At 39.2% G+C, this 24671-nt stretch overlaps 1 protein-coding gene across 1 annotated transcript; it reads right to left on the reverse strand.

Annotated features, from left to right (window-relative positions):
* Positions 1 to 756: 756 nt before the first annotated feature.
* Positions 757 to 22763, reverse strand: LOC140244538 (transmembrane and coiled-coil domain-containing protein 3-like). The gene is made up of 12 exons (XM_072324164.1): positions 22164 to 22763; positions 17585 to 17863; positions 14832 to 15023; positions 13297 to 13425; positions 10695 to 10787; positions 9832 to 10072; positions 8832 to 9014; positions 7175 to 7311; positions 4411 to 4561; positions 3048 to 3127; positions 2001 to 2150; positions 757 to 958 (listed from the first exon to the last, which is right to left on the reverse strand). Exons 1-12 carry the CDS (start codon positions 22614 to 22616, stop codon positions 842 to 844), a joined length of 2205 nt encoding a protein of 734 aa, XP_072180265.1. The 5' UTR covers positions 22617 to 22763; the 3' UTR covers positions 757 to 841.
* Positions 22764 to 24671: the final 1908 nt, after the last annotated feature.

Genomic DNA, 24671 nt, shown 5'->3' on the forward strand with positions numbered 1-24671 from the left:
GTGGTGTTTCAAATGACATAATCATGATAATGATAATAATAATAATTATAATAATAAATAACATTTAGATAGTGCTTAATACTGGCATTTCTAAGCACATAAATATGAAAAACACACACACACTCACAAACTTGCACCCTCAACAGATACATCTTTAGTAAATTTAGAGTCTCTTGTCTCTGTCTGTTTGTCTGTCTATCGGTCTCTCTCCCTCACTCTCTCTTGTGTTGTATTTCTGAAGTTATAACCCTATGCTTCCCAGCATGAATATGCGGCCATTATATTGTCAGGTTAGAATATATGGGCATTAAGTTGCCACTAAAGTCATAGGCCAAAATTCACGAAGGTGGTACAAATGAAACTATGGTTTAAACCATGGACAAAAACCATGGAGCCCCAAGTGTCGCAAGGAATATTTTGTTACGAAATTGGTCATTTCATCGACAAAATGACCATTTTGTTCACAAAATTATCATTTCGTGGACAAAATGTTCATTTAGTTACAAAATGTTCTCATTTCGTTACAAAATAATCATTTCATCGACGAAATGACTGATTTCGTAACAAAATATTCCATGCGACACTTGGCGCTCCATGGTTTAAACCATGGTTTCGTTTGTACCACCTTTGTGAATTTGGGCCTATGTTTGAGGCACCTTATTAACGCCTGTATCATTCCCAGCTGACGATATGAAGTGTTGCCTACACCGCTGGTGAATGTAGATAATACTACCAAGCTTGTAAACATTCATTTCCCTACAAAGAAACAGCAAAATGGAGGGGGCAGGGAGGCAACACATTTGTTTTTGTTTTTTTCCCCCCTAAAATATCTTTTCCTTGGTCACCTTGCAAGGACCGGTCGGTGTATATGTCGCCTGCACTTCCAGACAGAGATACGCCATAGGATGGGAGCCATGAGCAGGCTGAGAGTGGTTACACTTAACACCAGCAGGTACACCTGGTTGAGAAGAAGAGAGAGAGGAGGTGGGGAACAAAAATAAAATCTGAAGAGCCAAGGGAACCAAACTCTGACTCCAGAACTTTCTGGTATTTTGCTCTATTAATTTTTCCAAAACATAATAATTGAAATAATAATCATGCCCTCAATGATAATATTGATGATGATAATATTGGAAATGATGATGATAATGAAAAAATCATAATCATAGCAGAAATGATGATAAAAATAACAGTCACAATAGCAACATACATGATAATAACAACAACATCATCACCATTATCCCATCATACCATGGTGCTTTGTTTTTGCATTTCTCTCCAAACAACTCAACATTATCAAAAAATATATGCTTGTGCTGTACAAGTCCAAAGCTCTTACACTTGTGAATGCTACCTACATAAGGTAGATCAGTTGATGGAAAGATACTTTGCACGACTATGTCTCATGCCAGACATAACTTGTGTCTTCAGCTTCAACATAAATGGATCTACAAGTCAATATAGCATCACTACTTATTGCTAAATCTATTTTTCTGTTAGCCTGAATTAAATGAACTGTAACATTTAGAAACCTGTAAAGAATATCTTGTATAACAAAGGAAATTGGTTTGATTTTATTTAAAAGGGAACATTCTAATCACTTTACATGTGTTGTCTACGATACAGGCATCATAACTTTCATTTATAACCAGTAATCATTTTCAGCATAGTTGTCTGCAACAAATTATATTCTTTTGGTGTACCCCTAGAGACAGCATTTACTCATGCAACAGGAATAATTTATAAATCTTTATGTTATCACTGTCTTGAACAATGATCACCATGATTTTGGATGTGATCAGAGTCCCATTTCATAAAACTTGTTATCTGTGACAACTGCCACATTTCTGCGACAAATTTGCACTTGGCCAATCAGATGCAAGGATTTCAGTAGCTTATAACAACTATGACAACTTGTCACTGATAACAAGTTTTATGAAACGGGGCCCAGTAGTCACCTTCGTGATCTGCGTTTACATAATCACTCTCTTTCAGCATACCTCTCGTGACAGAATGCCCAGTCTTCGTGCTCGGCTGCCCAGGACAAACGAGAATTCGCTGACCTGGGCCAGGCCCGATGCCACGACCCACTTGATGTGTCTGTTGCTCAGTGGAAGCAGGATGCCCAGCACAAACACACCTGTCAAAAACTGGGGACAAAATGATAGTTATTATCAACAGGGGGTATCACTCGATAACAGCATCAACAATCCCTCTATCTGCCTTTGATACTGACTATGCATTATATTTTGCAATATTTCTGTTTTTCAGGAACTCTGCACGTCAGGCGATATTCACTAAATCAACAACTTGCGATAACATTGCCTGCAGAAATACAAATGCACTGTCTATTGCCTCCAATGTGGCAAATCCGCTTCTAGCTTTTCTCCTAATGAGGAATACCTACATGTATTTCTCATTCCATTCACTTGTCATTGTCAGTGAAATTCACATGGCATAGAATATCTGACAGGTTAGTGACAAATTCTATAGCTCTACCAGGCAAACTACAGCAAAGATACATGACAGCATTCCTGACTTTCATTTTCTTCTCTTTGGATGCATCCATGAAAGTATATTCTGATCATATGACACACACACACACACACACACACACACACACACACACACACACACACACACAAAAAAACCCAGTTAAAATCCAAGGTGTAGTAACATGAAGCTACAATGTGCCAAAATATATATTTCAAAGCTAATTTGCCCTTGGCTCATGATGATACAGAAGACAGCAATTAAGAAAGCTGCCCTCTAATTACTGTTTTTCATAAGAACAAACTGAAACAAAATTGGCCATGAAGATGTTGTTAATTGTTTGAAAAAAGGGAAACATTATTGCAATGATTCCAAGTACCTATATCCATGTGCATTGGGCACATGTTTCAGCAAATTTCATTTCATCCTTTTACTGGTTAATCCTCTTAATGTACTATCAAACATTTCAGTCCAGATGTTACCAGCTCCTCTAAAATATTTTGATGTGAAAATTACATCTGGGGCTTCAAAAGTTGATTTTTTTTTCTTCTTACCTTTAATATGACAACAACAAACGTGAGACTCAAAAGAATCGTCAGCTCGTACGCCACAAATGTTGGGAATATATGAAGTCCTGGTGGTAGAAACAAAACAGATGAGAGGAAAATATTGAAGTGCTATAGTCCACATGCCAATGAGCTAGTACTGAACAAAATGCACTGTTGTATTAAGTAAAACACAAGGACACTGGCCCAATGGGCAACCCTTTTTAGTACTAGAATGTAACATGTTCACTTATGGGAAAAAGAAAAATTATGAGAGGTGGTCAAAAGATCAAGCAACTATCAGTGCAGATTCCATCACCAGAGTGAAAGAAGCAAAAAATCTCATGTCCTGGTAAATCTGCTAGTTCAGCAAACAATTTTTAAGAATACATTCAACACACTCTCCCTTGGTCTTTATTCTTTGTGTGGGACGTTCACACGTCCCACTCAGCCGATGGTGTGCCAACTTCGCATCGTCTGCTCAAAAGCACAAACCCGCCCAAACCAATCGATAAAGCGCCAAATGCCAAGTACAATGGTCGCGTTTCTCACAATCCATTCCTGTCATCACGTGCAGCATGCGTTTAATGCGGTAAATGACAAAAAGGGGTGTTCCCTACTGTATTTGCCAATAAATTCTAAGTTTCGTACATTGTTCTGTCTGCAAAAGACTAACTATACACAGCCCAGTCGCTGTACATGGTATGTTGCGACAGGGCTGTGCGAGCGCGACCACCAACCACTAGGAGAGCGACGTAATCGTATCACGATAGCTTTGAATTTTGATACTTAACATCATTTTTGTCACCTCAAACTCATCGAGTATACTCTTCAATATTTACTCTACATCTGATGCTATCAGTATTCAAATGTACGCAATGAAACTTACCGAAATTGATCATCATATCCAGCATGTCCACACGGTACACAATCTTTCACGCCAGGCCTAACTATACACAGCCCAGCCGCTGTACATGGTACGTCACCATGTACAGCGACTGGGCAAATTACATAAAATACAAAGTGTGGCATTTTCTCTATAACTTTGCTCTTGACATGTCCACGTAAAAAAAAAAATCTATAAAAGTTACATAGATTTGAAAACCAGAATGTCTTCCCAAAGTATGACGATGTTGCAGTCTCAGAATAATGCGGCACACAAGGAGTTAACACCACGGCACATAAAGAGTTCATAGTCATGTAGGCCTATAGTTCACAATGTATTCTCTGTACCTTGCAAAAACACTGATAAATTTGTGCTATGTAGGGCAGATCTCACTTGTGAATCTCCAATAATGATGAAACACACTAATAATACTGTGAACAACAATGGTCAGAAAACTGAATTTCTCACTGAAGAGAGTTAACTTACCTATTGAGGCGAAAAATAAACATGCAAATATATCTCTGACTGGGTCGACCAGATGATTGAGTTCTTCTATCTGTGAGTGGCCTAACGTGCTGAGCATGGCACCAGCCAAAAAGCAACCCAGCTCCATCGACAGGCCAAATGCATCTGTTAACTGTGAAATAAGATGAGATTAGGATCATTATTACATCTACAAGAGTAGCCAAATTATGCTACAATAAATTCAGCTAATGTGTAGCTCTCATTATATATTTTGGTGTAAAAGTATCTTGATCTCAATTTCATGAAATTCTTCCGTCGAGATGTTTTTCATTGCAACTGATTGACAAATTGCCCTACATACATACATACATTGCCCTCTCTTGATCTCTATCATATATCACATTGCTATTCCTTACCATCTTGCTAGGATGCAACAGTCTGTTACTTTTTTCGTCATCATCATCATTGGCATCTTCACCCTGCAAATTATTGTCATCACTCTACTCCTCATTATCATCATCATAATATCTTTCACCCAAACCCAAAACGATACTCACTAAGTTAGCATCATCCTAGTTACTATCACAACAACTATCTTTATATTTTTGTCATTGTGCCAGTGTACCTCCCCCTCCATCAGCTTAAAATCATAGTTACTGAGTTTTATCATTATCAATGTCACCATCATCTTCCTGATTATCATAACATCATTACTATCATGATTATCCTGAGATCGTGAATACGAAGGTTGTCATCATGATCATCATAATTACTGCCATCATCATGACCATCACCATCATCATCAACATTAACATCATTATCATTTCATCATAACTACCATGATCATGAAATCCTGACTACTTAGGTGGTCATCATCATCTTCATCATCAGCAACATCACAAACATCGTCACCAATATTATCATCATCACCATCATCATCATTACTATCACAATCATCCTCATATAATTATTATTAAGGTTGTCGGCATCATGGCAATCACCACCACCATTACAATCACATTATTCGCTTCTATACCACCATCATCAAATCTCTACCACTATCAACTCTGCCTTGCAGTCTTCGACATCACCATCATTATGATTACTGGCAAATACCTTCATTGGCGTCAATCGCCACAATCACTTAATTACCTTCTACAGATTATTGACATGGACAGGTAGGCTGCCAGAGAATTCCTAGCCTTTAAACAAGGCGACTCGCTCTGCGTGCCCCCGTATAGCGCGTTTACCCCACAAACCTGTTGGCCGGCGAGTGGAGCGAGCCGCCTTTATCCACTCGTTCAGGGATGTGTACTTTTGTCGTTGTTGTTGCTTTATATTCTTTGACAAATTTGCGTACAAATTTGACGCAGAAAATACACACGGCACCAAGGCAAGCCTCGTTAATATCAAGTAACTATGTAGAATAAGAATAGTTACTTAATATTAACGAGGCTTGCCTTGGTGCCGTGTGTATTTTCTGCGTCAAATTTGTACGCAAATTTGTCAAAGAATATAAAGCAACACCAACGACAAAAGTACACATCCCTGAACGAGTGGATAAAGGCGGCTCACTCCACTCGCCGGCCAACAGGTTTGTGGGGTAAACGCGCTATACGGGGGCACGCAGAGCGAGTCGCCTTGTTTAAAGGCTAGAGAATTCCCTGAGAGTCATTAAAAGCCTCTACACACCACACACACACACACAAACATAAAAAATCACACACACAACCTGCAGAGTCTTTTACCCTGATTGCTTTAGAACAAAGAACAATCAATCGACCCTAGGGGGATGTAGTTTGAACACGTCACTACAGACGTTGCATGCTCTCAACTGAATTACAAAGTAAAAATATCCAATCATAATGTGTCCATAAACAAAGATTGATCATAATGCATTTTTTATGTGACACAGAGTTTTATGGACCTTGCTAGAAGCTTGGACAAGGAATAGCCTTGACGAGATTCCTGATTTTGATAGTGAGTTGGCAATATTTGAAAAATCATATACCCACACAACATATAGAGGCATGAGCCTCCTCCTTCTCCTTAAAAAAAAATACAATTCATACACAAATTAACATCAAACAAAACAACAACAAAACACAGACATTGTCACCAATATTATATCTGACAATTCATGCAGATTGTCTTTTTGTTTGTTTGTTCATTAATTTTGTTTTGTTTTGTTTTTTGTTAAAATATGAGAAACAAAGCACAGTGATATGGATTGTACATGTATACAAATATTCAGTGTTATTTCATTTTCATTCATTCAACCATTGCACTCAGTGGTCCAAATTCACGAAGGTGGTTTAAATATCGACCACAGTTTAAAGTTAGTCCACAGACTACCGGTAAAGTAAGCGTGACATAGGCGTACCTTTGACATGCACGTATCAACGCGAATTTCTCACTGGACGTCTGTTGAGGTACACAATCTGTCACACTTATTTATGCAGAAGTTTGCATTAAGCATGGTCTGAATTTAAACCACTTTCATGAATTCAGGCCAATACTCCATATTGTAAAAGTGGATATTTTCGCTCAACTAATTTTTCACGCTCAGTCGGTTAAGAAGAATTTTTAATTCTTTTTGTATCTAATTCCGCAGAATCATGACATCAACTAACTGAAACATATTACAAGCAAAAATTTTCATGTGCATCTATTTTCGCACTAGTTTTTGGTTGCTGGAAATGCGGGAAAATTTTCAACACCGCACAAATTTCCACTTTTACAATATTGAGAGAAAGAGAAAAATAGTCTTGATGACCAGACTCACCATCAAGAGGATGAAGACACAAGAGAGAGTGACCAGCAGCAGAATCTCTTTGTTGCCTTCTTGTTTCAGCCGGTTGAAGACGACGGGAACCACCAGCTTGCTGAAGGTGTATGTTAGCAGGATGATGCTGCCCATGGCTAACAGAAACACAAGAACATGAAAGGTGAGCAAATTTCAGTCCAAATTTGTTTTAGCACTTCAAAAAATTCTTCACCAGAAATGTTATTTGTGCAACTAAAAGCTGACGATTTGTTTTGTAAACATGAATGTGGATGTACTAACAAAAGTGCACTATTTGCACATGAAGGCATACACAAAAATTGCAACATGTGTATGTATATAAAGAACACTTTAATCACTGTATACACAACTACTCTCCACTGTGTTACAGGATCACGCAAAACTAACAACTTTGAAATATACAATGCTTCCCACATATGAATTCTTTATGAATTTATTCACCACTCATCAAGTAAAGGAGGACATTTTTGATCAGTTAGATACTCAAGAGGCATATTGTTTCTTTTGGCATGAATAACAAGTGCATAAATTGGGGGCTTGGAAATTGAAAAACATGAAACAGTGGACATACATGTTAGATTGCCTGAACAGTCTCAATCCAATACAATTGATTTCTGCTTATATACAGTGTAAGCATGTTGATATGAGGCAGAAGTCTATATGGACTAGATGTCATACAAGAAGCAAAAATCAATATTATTTTCCCAGCTGTTTTTCTGACCATGCAATGTAAATATTCATGCTAGCCTATCAGCTGATAAATACTGATTGCTTAATGCATATGACGCACACTGCTCCAGGTTTACATATTGGGCATATGGGTTTTCCTATATCTGGATTTGAATAGACGACAACATGTGTTCAGTGAAGCAGAGCTTAAGTTTGAATCAATATATGACTGCAATGATGATAATAATAATAATGCCTTTTTTCCCCCATGGAAGCCTCGTCAGTGTTATGATTAACAACAGATATTGCATGGAGACATGTAAATTAGGCTTAGGTTAGGGGCAGGTGCAGTCCAATGTCTTTTGTCAGTCACATTAGCTGTTTAGCAGTGATTGACAGATGATGTCATCGCAAGAACCTTGGTTTGGAAGCTTAATTGTGGGTGAATCTGAGCAATCTGCAGAAAACTAGCAGAGAAATTATTATCAAAACATGTGACACATACAAATGGAGTTACCTGTTCTTTTGGCTGCATAGGTGATGATGAGGGTATTGTAAATCAACACTAGTCTGCATGCATTTGTATTGCATAGGTCCTTTAATGCCCACCGCACACTACATGATCAGACCGGTCATACGATCAGTTGCACGACTTAACACTGCACACTATACGATCAGACTACACAGCCACGCTTACGACCGTTCTGGCTTCAGTACATTACATTGAAAGCCCACGACCAGTTGTAAAAATTTGATGTCAAATCTCTACGACTGGCACTCAGACCCAGCAGCACGACTGGAAACTGGCAAGGCTGGTGACGTCACACTTCGCGTCTTGAGGTCGTATGTGGTAAATCGTGGCAAAGTCGTGCAGTGTGTGGCGGCCTTACGGTTGAGTGTTGACACATTCTTGCTGCACAGTATGGTCACAGTGTGTGTCATTTGGATAGCATGAAGGCAGACTTACCCAAGACAAGCCACATGACCAGGCCTAGTATCGCCGTCAGACTGGAAACCACTGATGTCTTGCCAGTGTCGTCAGGGAGGGCATTCTCCGCATTGGCTAGCGTCGGGAGGATAGCAACCAGGAGGCCCAGCTGAACATCCTGCATCACTAGGATACCCAGCAGGGTGTGGCCGTACTCAAAGTCTGGTAGCTCTGTGAGACGGGCGGGGCAGGTTGGGACAAGTGAAAAGCAGAAACCATTAATGCAGTAGAGTCACAAATCCCCTTTTACTGTCAGACTCTTCTACTCGTATTTGATTCCATACAGACTGCACAGATGCCATGACAAATGGCTTGATTTCAAGACTCTGCAGATCTGACTCTAGGGAATGTCCCACGGATAGGACATAAAATAGAGGTCCCGTGTGTGAGAGAGTCACAACTCATGCATGTAAAAGATCCCACTTCATTCATTCATCGCAAAGAGCAGGGTGTTTAACCCGGTGAAGTGGTCCCGCCTCACATCCAACTGGACCCCATGGAAGACTAGCTTAGCATAGCTGAATATGGGCTATCCAACCATTTTCTCAGATGGAAAATGAACAAACAAACAAACAAACAAACTCAATGCTAGCTACTACTGATGAAGATAAAATAATATGAGTGTATAGAGGATAAGTTAATCTCTAGAACCTGAGGTCTTTGTAGTTGCTGTATTCTTAACAACAAACAAACAAACAAAGGAGCTCCATGAATGGAAGAGTTGCAAGAAGGTACATTTCATGTTTACATTTGCAAAAATGTGATGTGACTGACTAATACCAATTTTGCAAAACACATATTCAAAATTTAAATTCAATAACTTCCTAATTTTTGACAGATTATGGGGAATCTTCAGTTTTTTGTTTTTGTTTTTTGCTGTGTGTTATTTTGCATTGTAAAGCCAATTTGTCTAAGGAGCAGAATGTCACTTAAATGTATCAATAACTGTCATGAGAGCAATCACTTTACGAGTGCTGACAACTGTCGTTACAGCAGATCTGAACAAACATGGTAAGACGCCACTCACCGACATCCTTCTCCTTGCGGCCTGTGCTGGTACTGAGAAACTTGACCACCAGCGGTGTGCTGGACAATGAGAGGCAGGCCGCGATGAAGGCGCTCTGGCGTGGGATGATGTGAAGGGCGGAGCCAAACAGGATGCCGTAGACGATCATAAGGACGCTCATCGCGATGCTGCCCGTCAATGCGACTCGCCACACCTGAAAAAACATACAGCACAAACTATATTGATTCATGGTGTGGATACTGTGGTTTGATACATGCATCTACATCATCAACTGGATAAGATTCATAGAATACTGTATATGCAGTGCATTTGACCAAGGAGTTATCAGACAACTCCTTGATTTGACAGCGTTTTTATTTTTGCTATTTTTTTTTGAGGGGACTAATATTCATGAAATTTGCAATTCTCTCTCTCTCTCTCTCTCACTCAAAAAAAAAAAAATACAACCTCCCAGAACACAAATATGTAGTTTTTATGGTCTTGAAGGTAGAAAATCACTTCTGCTTTTTTCCTGTAAGGAGAATACTGAAATGTTCATTCTGTCACCACGGTTTCTCAATCACAAATGCAACTACTTTAAAATTGTCTTATAGGTAAAACTGTCTTATACAATTGTAGGTTCCCATTATTATATGTGGGAAATAAATGCCATATAAAGAACTCATTGTAAGATACAACTTATTTCTGTGCGGTACATCTTTATGATGAAGTAAGGCCGAAGTGACTACAGATACAAGGCACTTACACATCAAGTTAAGGCTAGACTCCAATGCAGAAAAACTGTGAAAACTCAAAACATGTGGAGGTGTACAAACCTTCTTGATTTTCTCAGGAGAGAATTCGAGTCCTACTGAGAAGAGAATGAAGAAGGATCCAAACTCAGCCAAGCTTTCTACCTGTACAACAGCCTGTGGTCCCAGAAACACCAAGAGAGAGAAACAAAAGATCAACTGAATATCAATTTTATATGGCATATATTTCACAGGTCTTTTTGTTTTCACAACTGTAAAAGTGGATATTTTCTCGCGACCAATTTTTCGCGCTCCGCCGTATAAGAAGAGTTTCGCATGTTTTTAATTCCGCGGTATCAAGACATCAACTACAGGAACATATGGCAAGCAAAAATATTCACGTGCACATGTACATGCACATGTATATAACATGTACAATGAACAAGGTACTGTATAAACTGTTATTTTCGAGTACAGATATTTTCGCGAATTAGAAGGTTACAGACATTTTCGCGAGATGTTGTTTTCGCGAAATGACACCAACGCTATCTTGCATGCATTGTTACTCTAGTGTATGGCGACACTTTCGCGTGTTGTTAAATTCGCGATCCAACTGTGATTCGCGAAATTCACGAAATTTAAACCCTCACGAAAATAACCACTTATACAGTACTTGATCATACAATTTATTAGACCTAAGTTTTAACTTGTCTACTGTATAAATAGATGCCCACACTTCTAATTTCTCTGTCCATTACTGTACTCCATGATTGTGAATTTAACCCCTAGCAAAACTGTATGGGAAGTCCTGATTAAAGATAATAAAAAGTTTTGGTACCTCAAAAGTGTCCTTGAATTTCCTTGTCTTAGTTTGTGTTTCAGGTTAAAGTACCTTTCATATAACTAACACTGTGAGACTTACTCGCCCCAAAGTGCTCTCATGTCTTAGTAATCATGCAATTAACTGCGATCAGCAGCCCCATACGCATAGCGACCAGCAGCCCCATACGCATAGCGACCAGCAGTCCCATACGCATAGCGTAATCGGGCTTCGCATTGTAGCATTCAGGATCATGACAGATTTAGTATCGCAGGGTAAATGTCAACTTAAAATCCCATAAATTCTTCAATTTGAAGACTTACCAATTAACTTGAAGTATTGAAAACAGGCTTCGGGCAACGTTTGGTTCTGCCTATAGTCCCTTTCTGTTCGAATTGATGACTGAATGTGACTCGGTCGACGGGAGAGCTACATACAGTACACTGAATACTACAGCCAGTGCATGCGAACACATCACATGCACACAAATTTCAAATCCATGAACGGATAAGATGTTTGTGTGCGCATGCGCTGGCCATGGTATCCAGTGTATGTAGCTCTCCCAAGGTCCTCTCGACCGAGTCACATTCAGTCATCAATTCGAACAGAAAGGGACTACTGGCAGAACCAAACGTTGTTCGAAGCCTGTTTTCAATACTTCAACTTAATTGGTAAGTCTTCAAATCGAAGAAATTTTTGGATTTTAAGTTGACATTTACCCGCGATACTAATTCTGTCATGATCCTGAATGCTACAATGCGAAGCCCCATTACGCTATACGTATGGTGCTGCTGGTCGCAGTTAGCTATGCGTACAATGGGCTGCACGCTGCTGGTCGCAGTCAGTGGTTTCGTACAATATTTATCGACGCTGTACAGCGTCAGCTCTGGTACGAAACCATTATTGCATGATTACTAAGACATGAGAGCACTTTGGGGCGAGTAATTCTCATAGACAACGTACTTTAACCTGAAACACAAACCAAGACAAGGAAATTCAGGGAAGCTTTTGAGGTACCAAAACTTTTTATTATCTTTAACAAAAAATTGGCATTGCTAAAAATGGTGTATATAGCAGTAACATGGTCACTGGTTCAGCAGCTAAGATTGCCAATGTCATGGTGTGGTTGTAATCTTCCAAATAGAAAAGGAAGTTCTTTAAAGTTGTGGAAAAAATGAAAGAAGCAAATTACAATGGCACCCAAGAGACCACAATGGAAAATAATATCGCCAAAGTATAAAACAAATACCACATACTTCATCTACAAGGTCCAAACATATATTTCAAAACAAGTCCACTTTGAATGAACCTAATTAATAGCAAAAAATCTTTCTGAGAGGCAAATTGCTACTTGATTTGTTAAAAAAAGAGGAGATACCTTTGCTACTTAAAGCTACAATAACTAGCTCAGTCAATGCATTATTGACTGTGCAAGCAACACCGCAAACATCTGTGTCACACTGCAAATATCATAGTTCAATGCTAACGTGTCATTACGGTAAGTTTCATTTCATATGCACCACACTTATAACAGAGATCTAACAAAGATGTATATATCTAAACGGCACACACATTGATGGAATTGAACTTTGACCCATCACTTCCCAGAAACCAGATTCTTGTTATTTGGTGCTATATTTGTTTTATAATAATTATCATTCACTGCAGGTATTTCATAAGGTAGACTACAAACTTCTCTTTTATTCGAGCCCTAGTTTGAATATATGTACCATCACAATCTTTCTGACTAAAAATATGTGAGAAAAAGAACAACTACTCCTACTACATACAGTAGTTTAATGGCTTAAATGAACAGGAATTATGACTTAACACTTTCTTCTCTCCCCCTCTCTTCTTTCTCCATACCTTGATGACATTGCAGCCATCTGACCCCAGGATGACCCCCGTCATGATGTAACCAAACATGGCGGGGAATCCCATGGAGCTGCTGATCCAGCCGAGCACCGAGGCGAGTATCACCATCAGAATGATGTCCTGGGAACAAGATGAAAAAGATGTATTTCACCCTATCAATTAATTTATCATGTACAATAGCAACGGATTTTTCAGACAGAGAGATCTCATTTCATTCATTTCATCTCATTCCTTTATTTCAGCGCAGCACATATGTACAGTTGAACCTCTATTATCCGGCCTCCCTTTATCCGGATCTCTCTATTATAAGGACGCAATCTCGCCGTGATTTAAAAAAAAAAATAATTACGGGAGGAAAGGGGGATTCCCAACTCCTTGAGAACTCCTACACAAACACACATGAATTACATATTACTTCCAACATGATTAACATACATTACATTAAATTTCCTTCCAAATTGCTTACCTTCAGACATTTTAACATCCCCAAACATCCCCAAATCATTGCAAGAACATGGACAGATTATGCGCTCGAGTCCTCTCATATCGCATTGCCACATATAGGTCCATATACAGCCGTCGATATGACTAGATAGACATGCATTGTTTCGAGTCATTGGCTGAGCAACGAATGATATTGAACACTCAAAAATTGTACACACACAGTACACACACAAAGAGAGAGAGGGAGAGAGGGTGTGGGGAAGAGAGCAACCCAATCGCAATGCGCTATCACTTTTTACCTTGGCCGGGTACGGTATTAGGTAATGTAGCTGTCTGTTACTGAGTGTAACAATGAAAAGGTTGCAGTATACACATTACTACATGTGGTACTACAATGGGCTACATCAGTACATGTGTATGTATATGTACATGTATAAAGCATTGAGTCTCCCGTATCCGGCCAAATCCCTTATCCGGATGAGCCCCGGTCCCGACTTGTCCGGATACGAGAGGTTCAACTGTACTTCATTCCGGGGACTGTTCTTCCGCAGGTCTGTGCGGATAAACTACAACATAAAAATGGGTCCCACTTCATAGAAAACAATAGCATAGCAACTCTTGCTGGAATGGCAAGTGTTATGGCAATGACAAGAATCCTGGTTTCTGATTGGCTGTTGCTATGGAAGATGCTATTCGAGCAACAGTTGCTATCCTAACATCTTCATGAAATTGGACCCTGATGTACATTAATAACATTAATCAGCAAAGAAAACTCTTGTCATATAGAAACCACTGTCATATACGTTAAGTTGTTGGGACCCAGCAGAATAGTGGAAAAAACTCTATGGCTGAATCAAGCCCTTTCACTGGTCAAAGTGACTAACTCAATTAGTCAGTAACTGAATCCTTCAGTAAGAGTGGTGCGCAGGTTAGGCTTTCTGCCAGTCACGAATAATTACCACAATCACCTCTAAAGTGCCTGGCTACAGCCTTTTAGCTCTTTACTTCAGCCTGCCAGTGCTAGCAGCAGTGGGAGGGGCTTTGAAAAGAGGCTAGGATTGCAGAGGAGGAGTTTCTCTCACCCTGATAAAGTGGTGGTCCTCCAGGGGTACCGTGGTGTCCTTAGGCTTGGTCAGGATGTACTGGTTGTTGCTGGCATCGATCAGCAGGCTCATTCCTGGCTGCACCTCCCGCTTCTTTACGTTGTTGGAGTTGTTGAAGTTGGCGAGGATCTCGTCGATCCGAACCACAGCCTCAATCTGAGATCCCTTGGCCTGTGTTGACCATGGAGAGTGGAAATAATAATAATAATCATCATCATCATCATATGTTGCTGACAGTGGTAGCAATCTATGGTAAACACAGTTCTTTATTCTTATCAAAGAATGGTAATGATGACAATGATGATGATGATGATGATTACAATAGTTGTAATCATAATCAAAAGGCTGAAAATAAAAGATAATAACCACAAGGACATATGGAAGTTTGTTCATTGTTCTTTAATACATTACATCATTACCATATATGTAGCAATTAAATAATTATATGACTATCATCTTCATAATTTTTGTGATGTCTCAGACCACTTCTTTTAATACAATCACTACCATGCTCTATCTACTACTACCATGGTATTTTAAATAATAGAAATGCAATAACAAAAGAAAAGAAAGAAAAAGAGAAAAAAGGAAGAAAATGAAAATTCTAAGATTGGCACCTTTGAAACACAATTTGTTTCACAAACATCACTCGTATTTACAACCAAGTTGTTTCAACCTTTACAAGTACTGCTAGCATACATTCTCACAGGACCAAAACATAATGGTTTAAAGGAAGCAATAGATCTTATCTAAAGTACTCTTTACAGATACATTGTGTATAAAACCTCTTTACCTATTTACTTGGAGGACAAGATATTTTGTGATCGGCTCTGACATATACTGTCACAGATGTTATTTTCGTGAGGGTTCAATTTTTCAAATTTCCCGAATCACGGGCTGCAAACTTAATAACACATGAAAATAACAGCACCTGATCTTGAACGCATGAAGATATACTGACAGGCATCAGCGCACTAACGATAGCCTCTGTGTCAAATCGCCAGAGCAACATCTTAAATGAAAATGTCTGTGACCTCCTCATTTGATAGAATAAGAGATTTTACAGTATACAAATACCTTGTCACAATGCAACCCAAACTATGAGCTGCTGCAAATATGTAATTTCACAAGCCACTCTGAAAAAACAAACAAAGGTGTGCAGGTAGTCCATTTACACTGCATACACTTTCATTTAAGAATCTGCTGAAATGGTTTTTGTTGCTACAGTGACTGATGCCCCCTCAGATCAATCAGGCACACTAGTAAAACTCTACACTGTATTTTGTGTGAACTTCACATGCATGCTGTAAATTTACTGCATTCTATTGCTCACAGGGGAATATCAGCCAATGGGGTGACTTCCAGTCAATATTTAACCCTTTATTCAGAGGCAAAATGAGTTAAGAGCATGCACACAATGACAAAAGAATTTGGCAGACTGTACAAAGCCTAAGTGCATGCAACATTTTGAGGAATGCGTGAGTCTTTTTCTTTGCTTCTAGCTATCTTTTTCTTCGTCTTGTGTGTGTGTGTCTTTATCTCTTCTCACAGATTCAGCCTTGCATATTTCTAAAATTTCCCCCACATTCATATGTACAAGGACACATTCTTTTACAAACAGCCCCATATTTCAAAACAGCTACTGTTAAGTAAGCTTTACCCTTTTAACACTCCTAAATGTCACAGGACACATCAAATAGGGCCTCTATAGGTATTCCTTTCAGCGTCTGCAGGTGCACAGAAAGACTGTCATCCACAGTGATAAAATACAGATAGGAGCCTCGGTTTCATACTCAAGAAAACTTAAATCAAAGGAGAAAACAAAATGACTCTCCACTGTTGAAGGCAAAAATATATAATATTATATTCTTCATTAATGGAATCCTATTCAGTGATTGGTTTACCAAGCATCATGTGACAGAGCATAACATTGCTAGGATGTTGACAATGTTGAAGACAAAATGCTGATGGAGAAAAAGAGGCTCTTTGACATTAGCTGTCTATACATGATCTGTGGCTGCACAGAAGTGGAATGGCTGAAAAAGGAGATCCCATGGCAAGCTAGGACAACAACGAGGGCACGCCAAGATGGTGGAGAGAGTATCAATTATAACCTGCTGAGGACAGGCTGATTTTTCAACAACACGCATTTCCCATAGACACCTGCCCGAGTATACTCGGGACTTGTCCTCAACAGGTTAACTAGTTTAACTAAACAGTGTACCTGTTGTTCATTTTTCTTTCATTTTATTCTTTTTATTGTACTAGGTCTCGTTGGTTTGTTTGTTTGTTTGTTTGTTTCAGGTGTTCTTTGGTTTTTGCATCAGAGAATTTTTTTTTTTCTCTCTTTTTCATTTCTTTGCTTTTATTGTATGATTCTGAATAGTATCATGTTTACACATTTTGTGTTGAACATTAAAAAATATAGATCAGACATCTTTTTATCTCTACTGTCCTGAATGTTTGTCAAGGGTGATTGTTTCTGTAGAGCCAAAATATGTCATGTGAATTGTGAAGAAAAGACTGCTTTTGTTTTGATCAATAATATCAAGTTTTTAGACACCCCCTGCTTGTTCACTTTAATATAGGATATATCTCTGGTCTGGTGCCATATTCCATGAAACCGCTTATAATACAGGATATATCATGTGGCTAATTGATCAATCAGATAACAGAATTCACCATCACTAAATGATGAAAACAAAGATGCCACCTCAAGAGGGCACACTCACCATCTTACTCTTGTCAAAGGCGTGCTCCTCGATGCCCACTTCCAGCTTGTCTGCCGCCTCGGCCACCTCCTGTAGGATCTCGTCCAGGATGGTCTCTACCTTGGTGTGGTTGCCATGGGCGTAGTTCACATGCTGGATGTGCTCCTGCAGCGCCATCTGCTTGCGTTCCACGGCCAGCAGGTCGTTGAACTCCTGCTCCTCCTTCAGAGTAGCCTCCCGCAGGGCCTCAAGGCGCAGTCGGCTGCTCTCCTTCATGTTGAGGATGTCCTTGTAGTTGCCCTGTGGGGAGAAGGGGGAGGGTGGAAGCACAGATGGAACAGCAAATTTAGCATCTGATTAGATTAGACACATGGTCTACAATTAATGCACTACGAGGTATTCTCCAACGTTAAGTATTAAAGCCGTTTAGTATTTCTGTGTTTGCTCTGTCTCGAGTACTCACTGTTAGCTGCTACATGAGCCTATTGCTCATTACGAAGACAATGTTGAATCATTAAATGTGTACAGGTATTTGCAGTGATTGTTACTACCGATTTAAAAGGATGAGAAAATGTGAATTGCTTAACCCACTGCAGACTAGTCTGGAGTATACTTAGGCAGGTGTTTGTGGGAAATGCATGTTATACTTGTAGCAAAATCAGTTCGTCTTCAACGGGTTAACAGTGTCCTGAAACTACTGATCCAGGAAGAGGAGACAGATTCTCTTTTGGTATTCATTCATGATCAGAACACTCAATTTAGTGTTTGGTCGATACATCAGTGGTTATCGCTGGTTGCTGTACAAATGAGCCAAATATCTTGTAAACTTCAAATTTTTTGATATGTGCAATGAGTATTGTCAACATTCAAGGCAAACCCTGACCAGCACTTTGTTAAAAATTATATACATTTTCATAAACTCAAATTTCATACATAGCACACGTATTGTTCATGCCTTTGGCACACACACCATATTTGTACTGTGTGGGTATCTTCAGGCAATAAAAGATAATAGTATGGTCACATATAGGAAGAAGTACAATAGACCTTTACAGGATGTAACTTAAGACAGGAAACAGATCCACAACAGAGACTGGGAAAAAAAAATCCAACATCCATGACTCATTTCAAACATTTTACTCAACGAGAATATAAATATCTCCTTGTGACATTTCTGACATGAGAAAACTAGTCATCCTTACAAGAAGACAAGTCAGGTGAACATAAAAAATAAAAATGTGATTGACTCAATTATAGCGAGCTTAAGATCTGCGACGAGAACGCTAAGACGATGGTCGTGTTGACCGTTTTTCTCTCTCCCTGCATCATGTTCCAAAGTAGCATTAGATTTCGGGAAGACATAGCCCATAAAAAGTAAAATAGCGCCCCCATTTATCATTTGTGGCTAGCTGACGGCATAATGGCATCAAGTAGCTCCCTGCGTCGTGAAAATGAGCTGGCACTAAAATGGCCCAGAACTGTCATGAAAACTCAAACAATGCAAGATCCATTTTGATACTTAAGCAGTCTTACGCATGCACAGATTCCCCCCCCCCCTCTTAACATTTGCATCGCAGATATCATCTAAAGCTCCCTAACTACAGTGGATGAACTTCTTGAACCTACATGCAGTTCAGTATGCAACTTCTATGTAAAATGGGGGGGGGGGGGGGAGGTTGTATGAAAGTACTTAACTTTCCAGAAGGAATTCAAGATAACTCACTACATGTGTCTTCCCCTTCCGCAACAAGGTGTATTTTTTTTCAGTCATGTTTACAGCTTGGCAATTACACCTCCAAATGAAGTTATGTTACTCTTTCCAGGCCCTTTTGGAGGAAACTTCAAATTTTGCAAATTTTTCTCCCAAGGCCAAAGTGACATGTTTTTGCATTATGAACTGCTGGTGTCTAGCTTATTAATGGTGAATGTTAAATTCATGTGATGGAAAATACTGTGCAAGTTTTGCTGGTCAACTTGCCAACATATCTAAGCTACAGTATAGCGTATGTTCAGTGTCAACATAAAAAAAAGAAAGTGTCATTTTCTATGCTTTTGAGAACAAAAAGATGATTTTTATTGTAGGTAAGTTGTCAAGGGTGAGAAAGTCATTGAAAATTTGACTAGAAGTTTGGCATGCTAATTGTGTTCACAGCTAAAGACACTTTTACAGAACCCCCCTCCCAACTAATTGGCTACAGGGGAAAATTTTGACAGGGCTCTCAAGTACATGCATTACAGAGCTGTATAGTGTAGAACATTCTAGACTCATACACTTGGACGCGGACATTGTTTTCTTTGTTTGTTTGTTTGTTTTTTTTTGTTTTTTTTTAACTTTTTGGCATTTATTTTTCTCCAATTCACAAATTGTCATTCCTTTGATTACATAACCAAGTAAGAAATAGTCTCACATCAGCATCTGGGAATCTAAACCCTACACTGTACAAGCAATGCTTCTATGTAGATTCCTCATATTTCACATGTTTTATTGTCTTATAAGCTGTACTTGACAATTCATCCATGCTTTTGTATTGTGATGTTTATGTTTTATGTATTTGTTGAAATGTGGAATGTGGAACAATAAAAAACAAAACAAACAAACAAACTTGTATCACGCAAGCCAGTCGCAGACACCTATATGTCGGCCTACACACATGCACATATATGAAGATTACTGACAAAATGTAAACATGCAAACTAGAAATGTCGCTATGGCGACTGGTATGCCTCCGCCATAATGCATGATTCTCCTAATAGGTCTAGATTGTACATGTGGACAATGTGTGATTACATTTTCACAAAATTGGAAAAATATTAAAATGACAAGTTTATCACAAATGTGTTGAATGTTCACCTTCCTTGACCTAGGTTTAATTGGATGAATAGGAGAGCATGTATTTGGGGATTTAAGGACTTTAACTTGACTTTGACCCATTCATACATTTATGCATTGAGTGATTATCAAGGTACCGGTATGGAGAAAAAGTGCAATTTCTGTATTGAATAGTAAATTGTTACCATTTCCATCTGGCCTTTGACCCTAAAATTCATAAGATAATCACTTTGAAATCACCTCCATAGACTACTGTGCTAGAATTATTCTCGGACCGAGAATAAATGCAATTACCATAGATACACTGTATCTTCATAGTTAATGTGTTACTTTCATTATTTTTGCATTCTTGTTTGTTTTGTCATCCATCTGAACATAATTAGACTGGTCAGGCAACTCAGTTTTAGAATTTTTTAAATCGATCAAACACAATTTTAATCAGTGGCTTTAAACTGAATTTTATGGGTCTAACATCTGTAATATTATATTAAAAAAAAACCTTCAGGCATATTGCATTTTAAGGAAAGCAGTGATATTTTGAGGAGTTGACCTTGACCTTTGACCCCCCTGACCTTTGACCCATGACCCCCAACTTCCCTAGATAATCACTGCCCATCGGTACAAGCATATATACTAAGTTCCATGAAGATACCTTGAACCATTTGCGAGAAATGGAGAAAAACATGAAATTTCAATTTTTTTTCCCACAAAATAACCTGTGACCTTTGACCTTTGACCCTGTGACCCTAAAATCCACACAAAGTATTATCCCCCAAGGATATACCCTCATACTAAGTTTGATGTAAAACCACCACACGGTTCTTGAGATATCGACAAAAACAAAACGGGACGGACGGACGTACGTACGGACGGACGGACGGACGGACGACCCGAAAACATAATGTCTCCGGCCACTTCGTTGCGGAGGCATAATAAGTGTGGCCACAAAAATCTCAGTTGTCATGTGTAGTGTGGTGGCAGTAACTTCTATTCACATGAGTCAACTGGAAATTTTTCCTACTAACTAGAGCATGAAAAAAACTGATGCAAATACTTTGCTTTATAAGAGATATGTATCTGTTTGAGATTCAGTGTCGACTCTTCAGGTGTGGTTGTAGAGGGTGACAATTCATAAACAAAATGAGCCCCCAACAAAGAAGATGATTGTACTCCCTTTGAAAAGAATAATGCCTCCTTAACTTTCAATATTTATGAATAAAAGCACTACTTTTAGAATAGAACCATCCAAAATGGGTCCAACTTTTGCATGACAAGGCATCAACTTTCAGTTTAGAGGACACTTGTGTGCAGCGTGACTGCGAAACCACACTAGACGCTTTACAGGACAGGGGTGAGCTGAGGCAATATCTGCCCTCAGCTCTAAAATCTGAGATGGCAAATCTATTGTGTTTCATAATTTGCATTACCCTCTGCCCTTCACATATGTGCATAATTCTCCGCAGGGAGTGATTTTGACTAATCGCCCATGTTACAGCTCAAAGAATCTAGCCAGATGCCAGAAAGCCAACCTCATAAACAGTATTGCAGTTTCTGAGGGCTGAAAAGGCATATTTTTTCATGGAAAACAGTATTTTTATCCTTCTTGCCACACATGTAGAAATCTATGTGTAGCAATATCATTTGGGGAAAACTGCACTTTCCATGAAACATGCAGATAATTTTAGACCAAAAACAGTATTAGCTACTGCAAAGAAAAAATAAAAATGGCAGTTGGCATCTCTGCAGATAAATCTTGGATTGACGAGTTACCTTCAGCACTCTCTGGAGTCCGTTGATGGCCATAAAGATCTCGTTCTCGCTCTCGTTGATCTCCCGTTGGAAGATCTGGAACGTGTGCACCTGGAAGGCCTTCTCTTCTGCAGGGATCTTGGGGTTGTCCTCCACGCTGGCTATGGTCTGGTTCAGCTTCTCCATGACACGCCGCTTGGCCTGCATCAGAGACACCACCTTCTGGCAGGAACCGGGCAGCCAGTAGTTCTCCTGTGGCCCACCGAGGGCGCCCTTCCCACCCTTGGTCTCTGCCCCTTCCTTGGCCTTCACCTTCAGTGCCTCCTTGTAGGCCTTTGGGTGGGCTGCATCAGATGTCAGCATCCAGAGAACAAGGAGGAGCAGGACCATGGAGATCCTCTGGTACTGGACGACACCACTCCTGCAGCCCCTGGAGGAAGTCTCCATGGTTACTGACGGCCTTTCTCTTGTCATGGCTACCTCTCAAAGCTCTGGAATCTCATCTGGATAGTGATGCAACACTCAGTCTTCTGGTTGTGTTCACACACAGTCTTTGGGTTGTGTTCACACACATGTCATACTTCATGAACGTCTTGATGCTGAACACACTGATGAGCTGCTGGAAAAACTAGCACCAGGTATGGTCACAATGGTCTGGCCCAAGGGACCACAGGCTGTCTGCAACAAATGAAAAGTGCAAGATATGGAAATAGATAATTTGTTTCTCTTCAAAACAATGAATGTTTGGAGAATATTTGCTAGAATTGATTAGTGATATGTTTGACTAATAACCTTGGGTAATAAAGTGTCATAATTGCAGTTATGAGACCCTCTGAGAGTCACTGATTGATCAGTAATGTCATTAAACACTACCATAGATGGTTCTGAAAGGTACGGTAAACACACATCAATACAAATTTGTACACAGAGAAATAGAAACATTCAAACTAAAAAATTTTCTGCATTCTTCAGGTAAACTAGTTGTGCAAGAAATCATCCCTACACACTAGACTTAATTTATTACTTCTGCTGCAGCACCATTGAATCATCACATACTAGTTTAATGTTTTACCCACCAATCACTGAACGGGGAGGGCACTTCAGGAACAGAAGTGGTATCATATGATTTAAATCATTTTACACTTTTGATCTCAAAATACTCCAATACAACTCGTTATCCTACCAAAATCACATCAGACAGACAAGTTTCTTCCTAGAACCTTTCAATATATTGCAAGTAAATTCCAAATTGAGGAAGATGAATTTTGAGCCTTTCTGAAAACTATGTTTTATCATTGAAAGGAGAAAAAAAAAAGCAACCCAAGTGCTGCAGAGTTTCCTGATCTGACACAATTTTATGCAGAATGAAAGCATTTAGACTAAGTCCAGTACATTATGACACTTTAAAACAGTTGCAAGTACAGATTGTACTGCCTATTTTTTCCTGTCATACACTGTAAGTAACAGCAAATGCTGACTAACAACAATGGTCCCACATATAAACAGAAGTGTCGAAAGCCTGAAAGAATGCATAGTTTGTGAAATGAAGTTTGTTCTGCATTTATAAGTACAAGTAGTGTATAAACCATACACTTTGTAGAGGTCCTATTTTCATGAATTTCAAGTTGACTGATATTTACGAAATTAAAGAACTACCATGATATTGCCTTCAACAACATACATGCCATGTAGTGTCATCACCCAGGGTGGGAAATATTCTATCTGGCTTTTTGAAGTCAAGTGATAATTGTTCATACTTTTTCTCATTCTGTGGCTGCGGTTCTGAGTGACACACTGACCACTAATGAAAATGCCTTACACTTAATGATGGTGTAAATTTGGGGGTATGGAATATCATAATGTTTTGTTTTTTGTTTTCAGCATTTTCCTCTCACAAAATTTCAGCCCCCTCCCCCATACAAAAAGAAAAAGAAAAGGAAAATGTTCCACAGCCCCTGATAGTGACTTGAACTTAGCTGTAAAATAAGCAACTGTAAATTAATATGATGACATGATGTTCATAGAATCAATATGAAGTACATAACATGTTGTGTGAGAAAACCACAAATGTTGTTAACCCGTTGAAGACAAGTCCCTAGAATACTCGGGCAGATGTTTATGGGAAATGCATGTTATAGCAAAATTAGTCCGTTCTTAACGGGTTAAACATGCAACTTGGTCTTGTTTCTAGTATTGCAATAGGCCTACATATTGGGGCCGCACAACAGCGGAAAATGCAAATTATAAAACGGGTTTTAGAATCTCTGCAATCTGATTGGTCAATTGTTATGCATTGATTTTTACTGATCCACACTGAGCCATGCGTCCGGTGAAAATCCGAATGCATGGCCATGCGTCCGGTAAAGTCTGAACGCATGGCTCAAGTCTTGTATAGTGTTGTAGGTGTACCGCATGCATGATGGGGAGAATGGTTGTATTTCATGAATTTACGGGGCCATTTTATAACACAAATGATGCACAGGCCTGTTTCGTGTATCAGTGAGAATTGGATGCTCTCGTTTAAACAGT

The sequence above is a fragment of the Diadema setosum genome, chromosome 21, assembly GCF_964275005.1.
Source record: "Diadema setosum chromosome 21, eeDiaSeto1, whole genome shotgun sequence".
Classification (NCBI taxonomy): domain Eukaryota; kingdom Metazoa; phylum Echinodermata; class Echinoidea; order Diadematoida; family Diadematidae; genus Diadema; species Diadema setosum.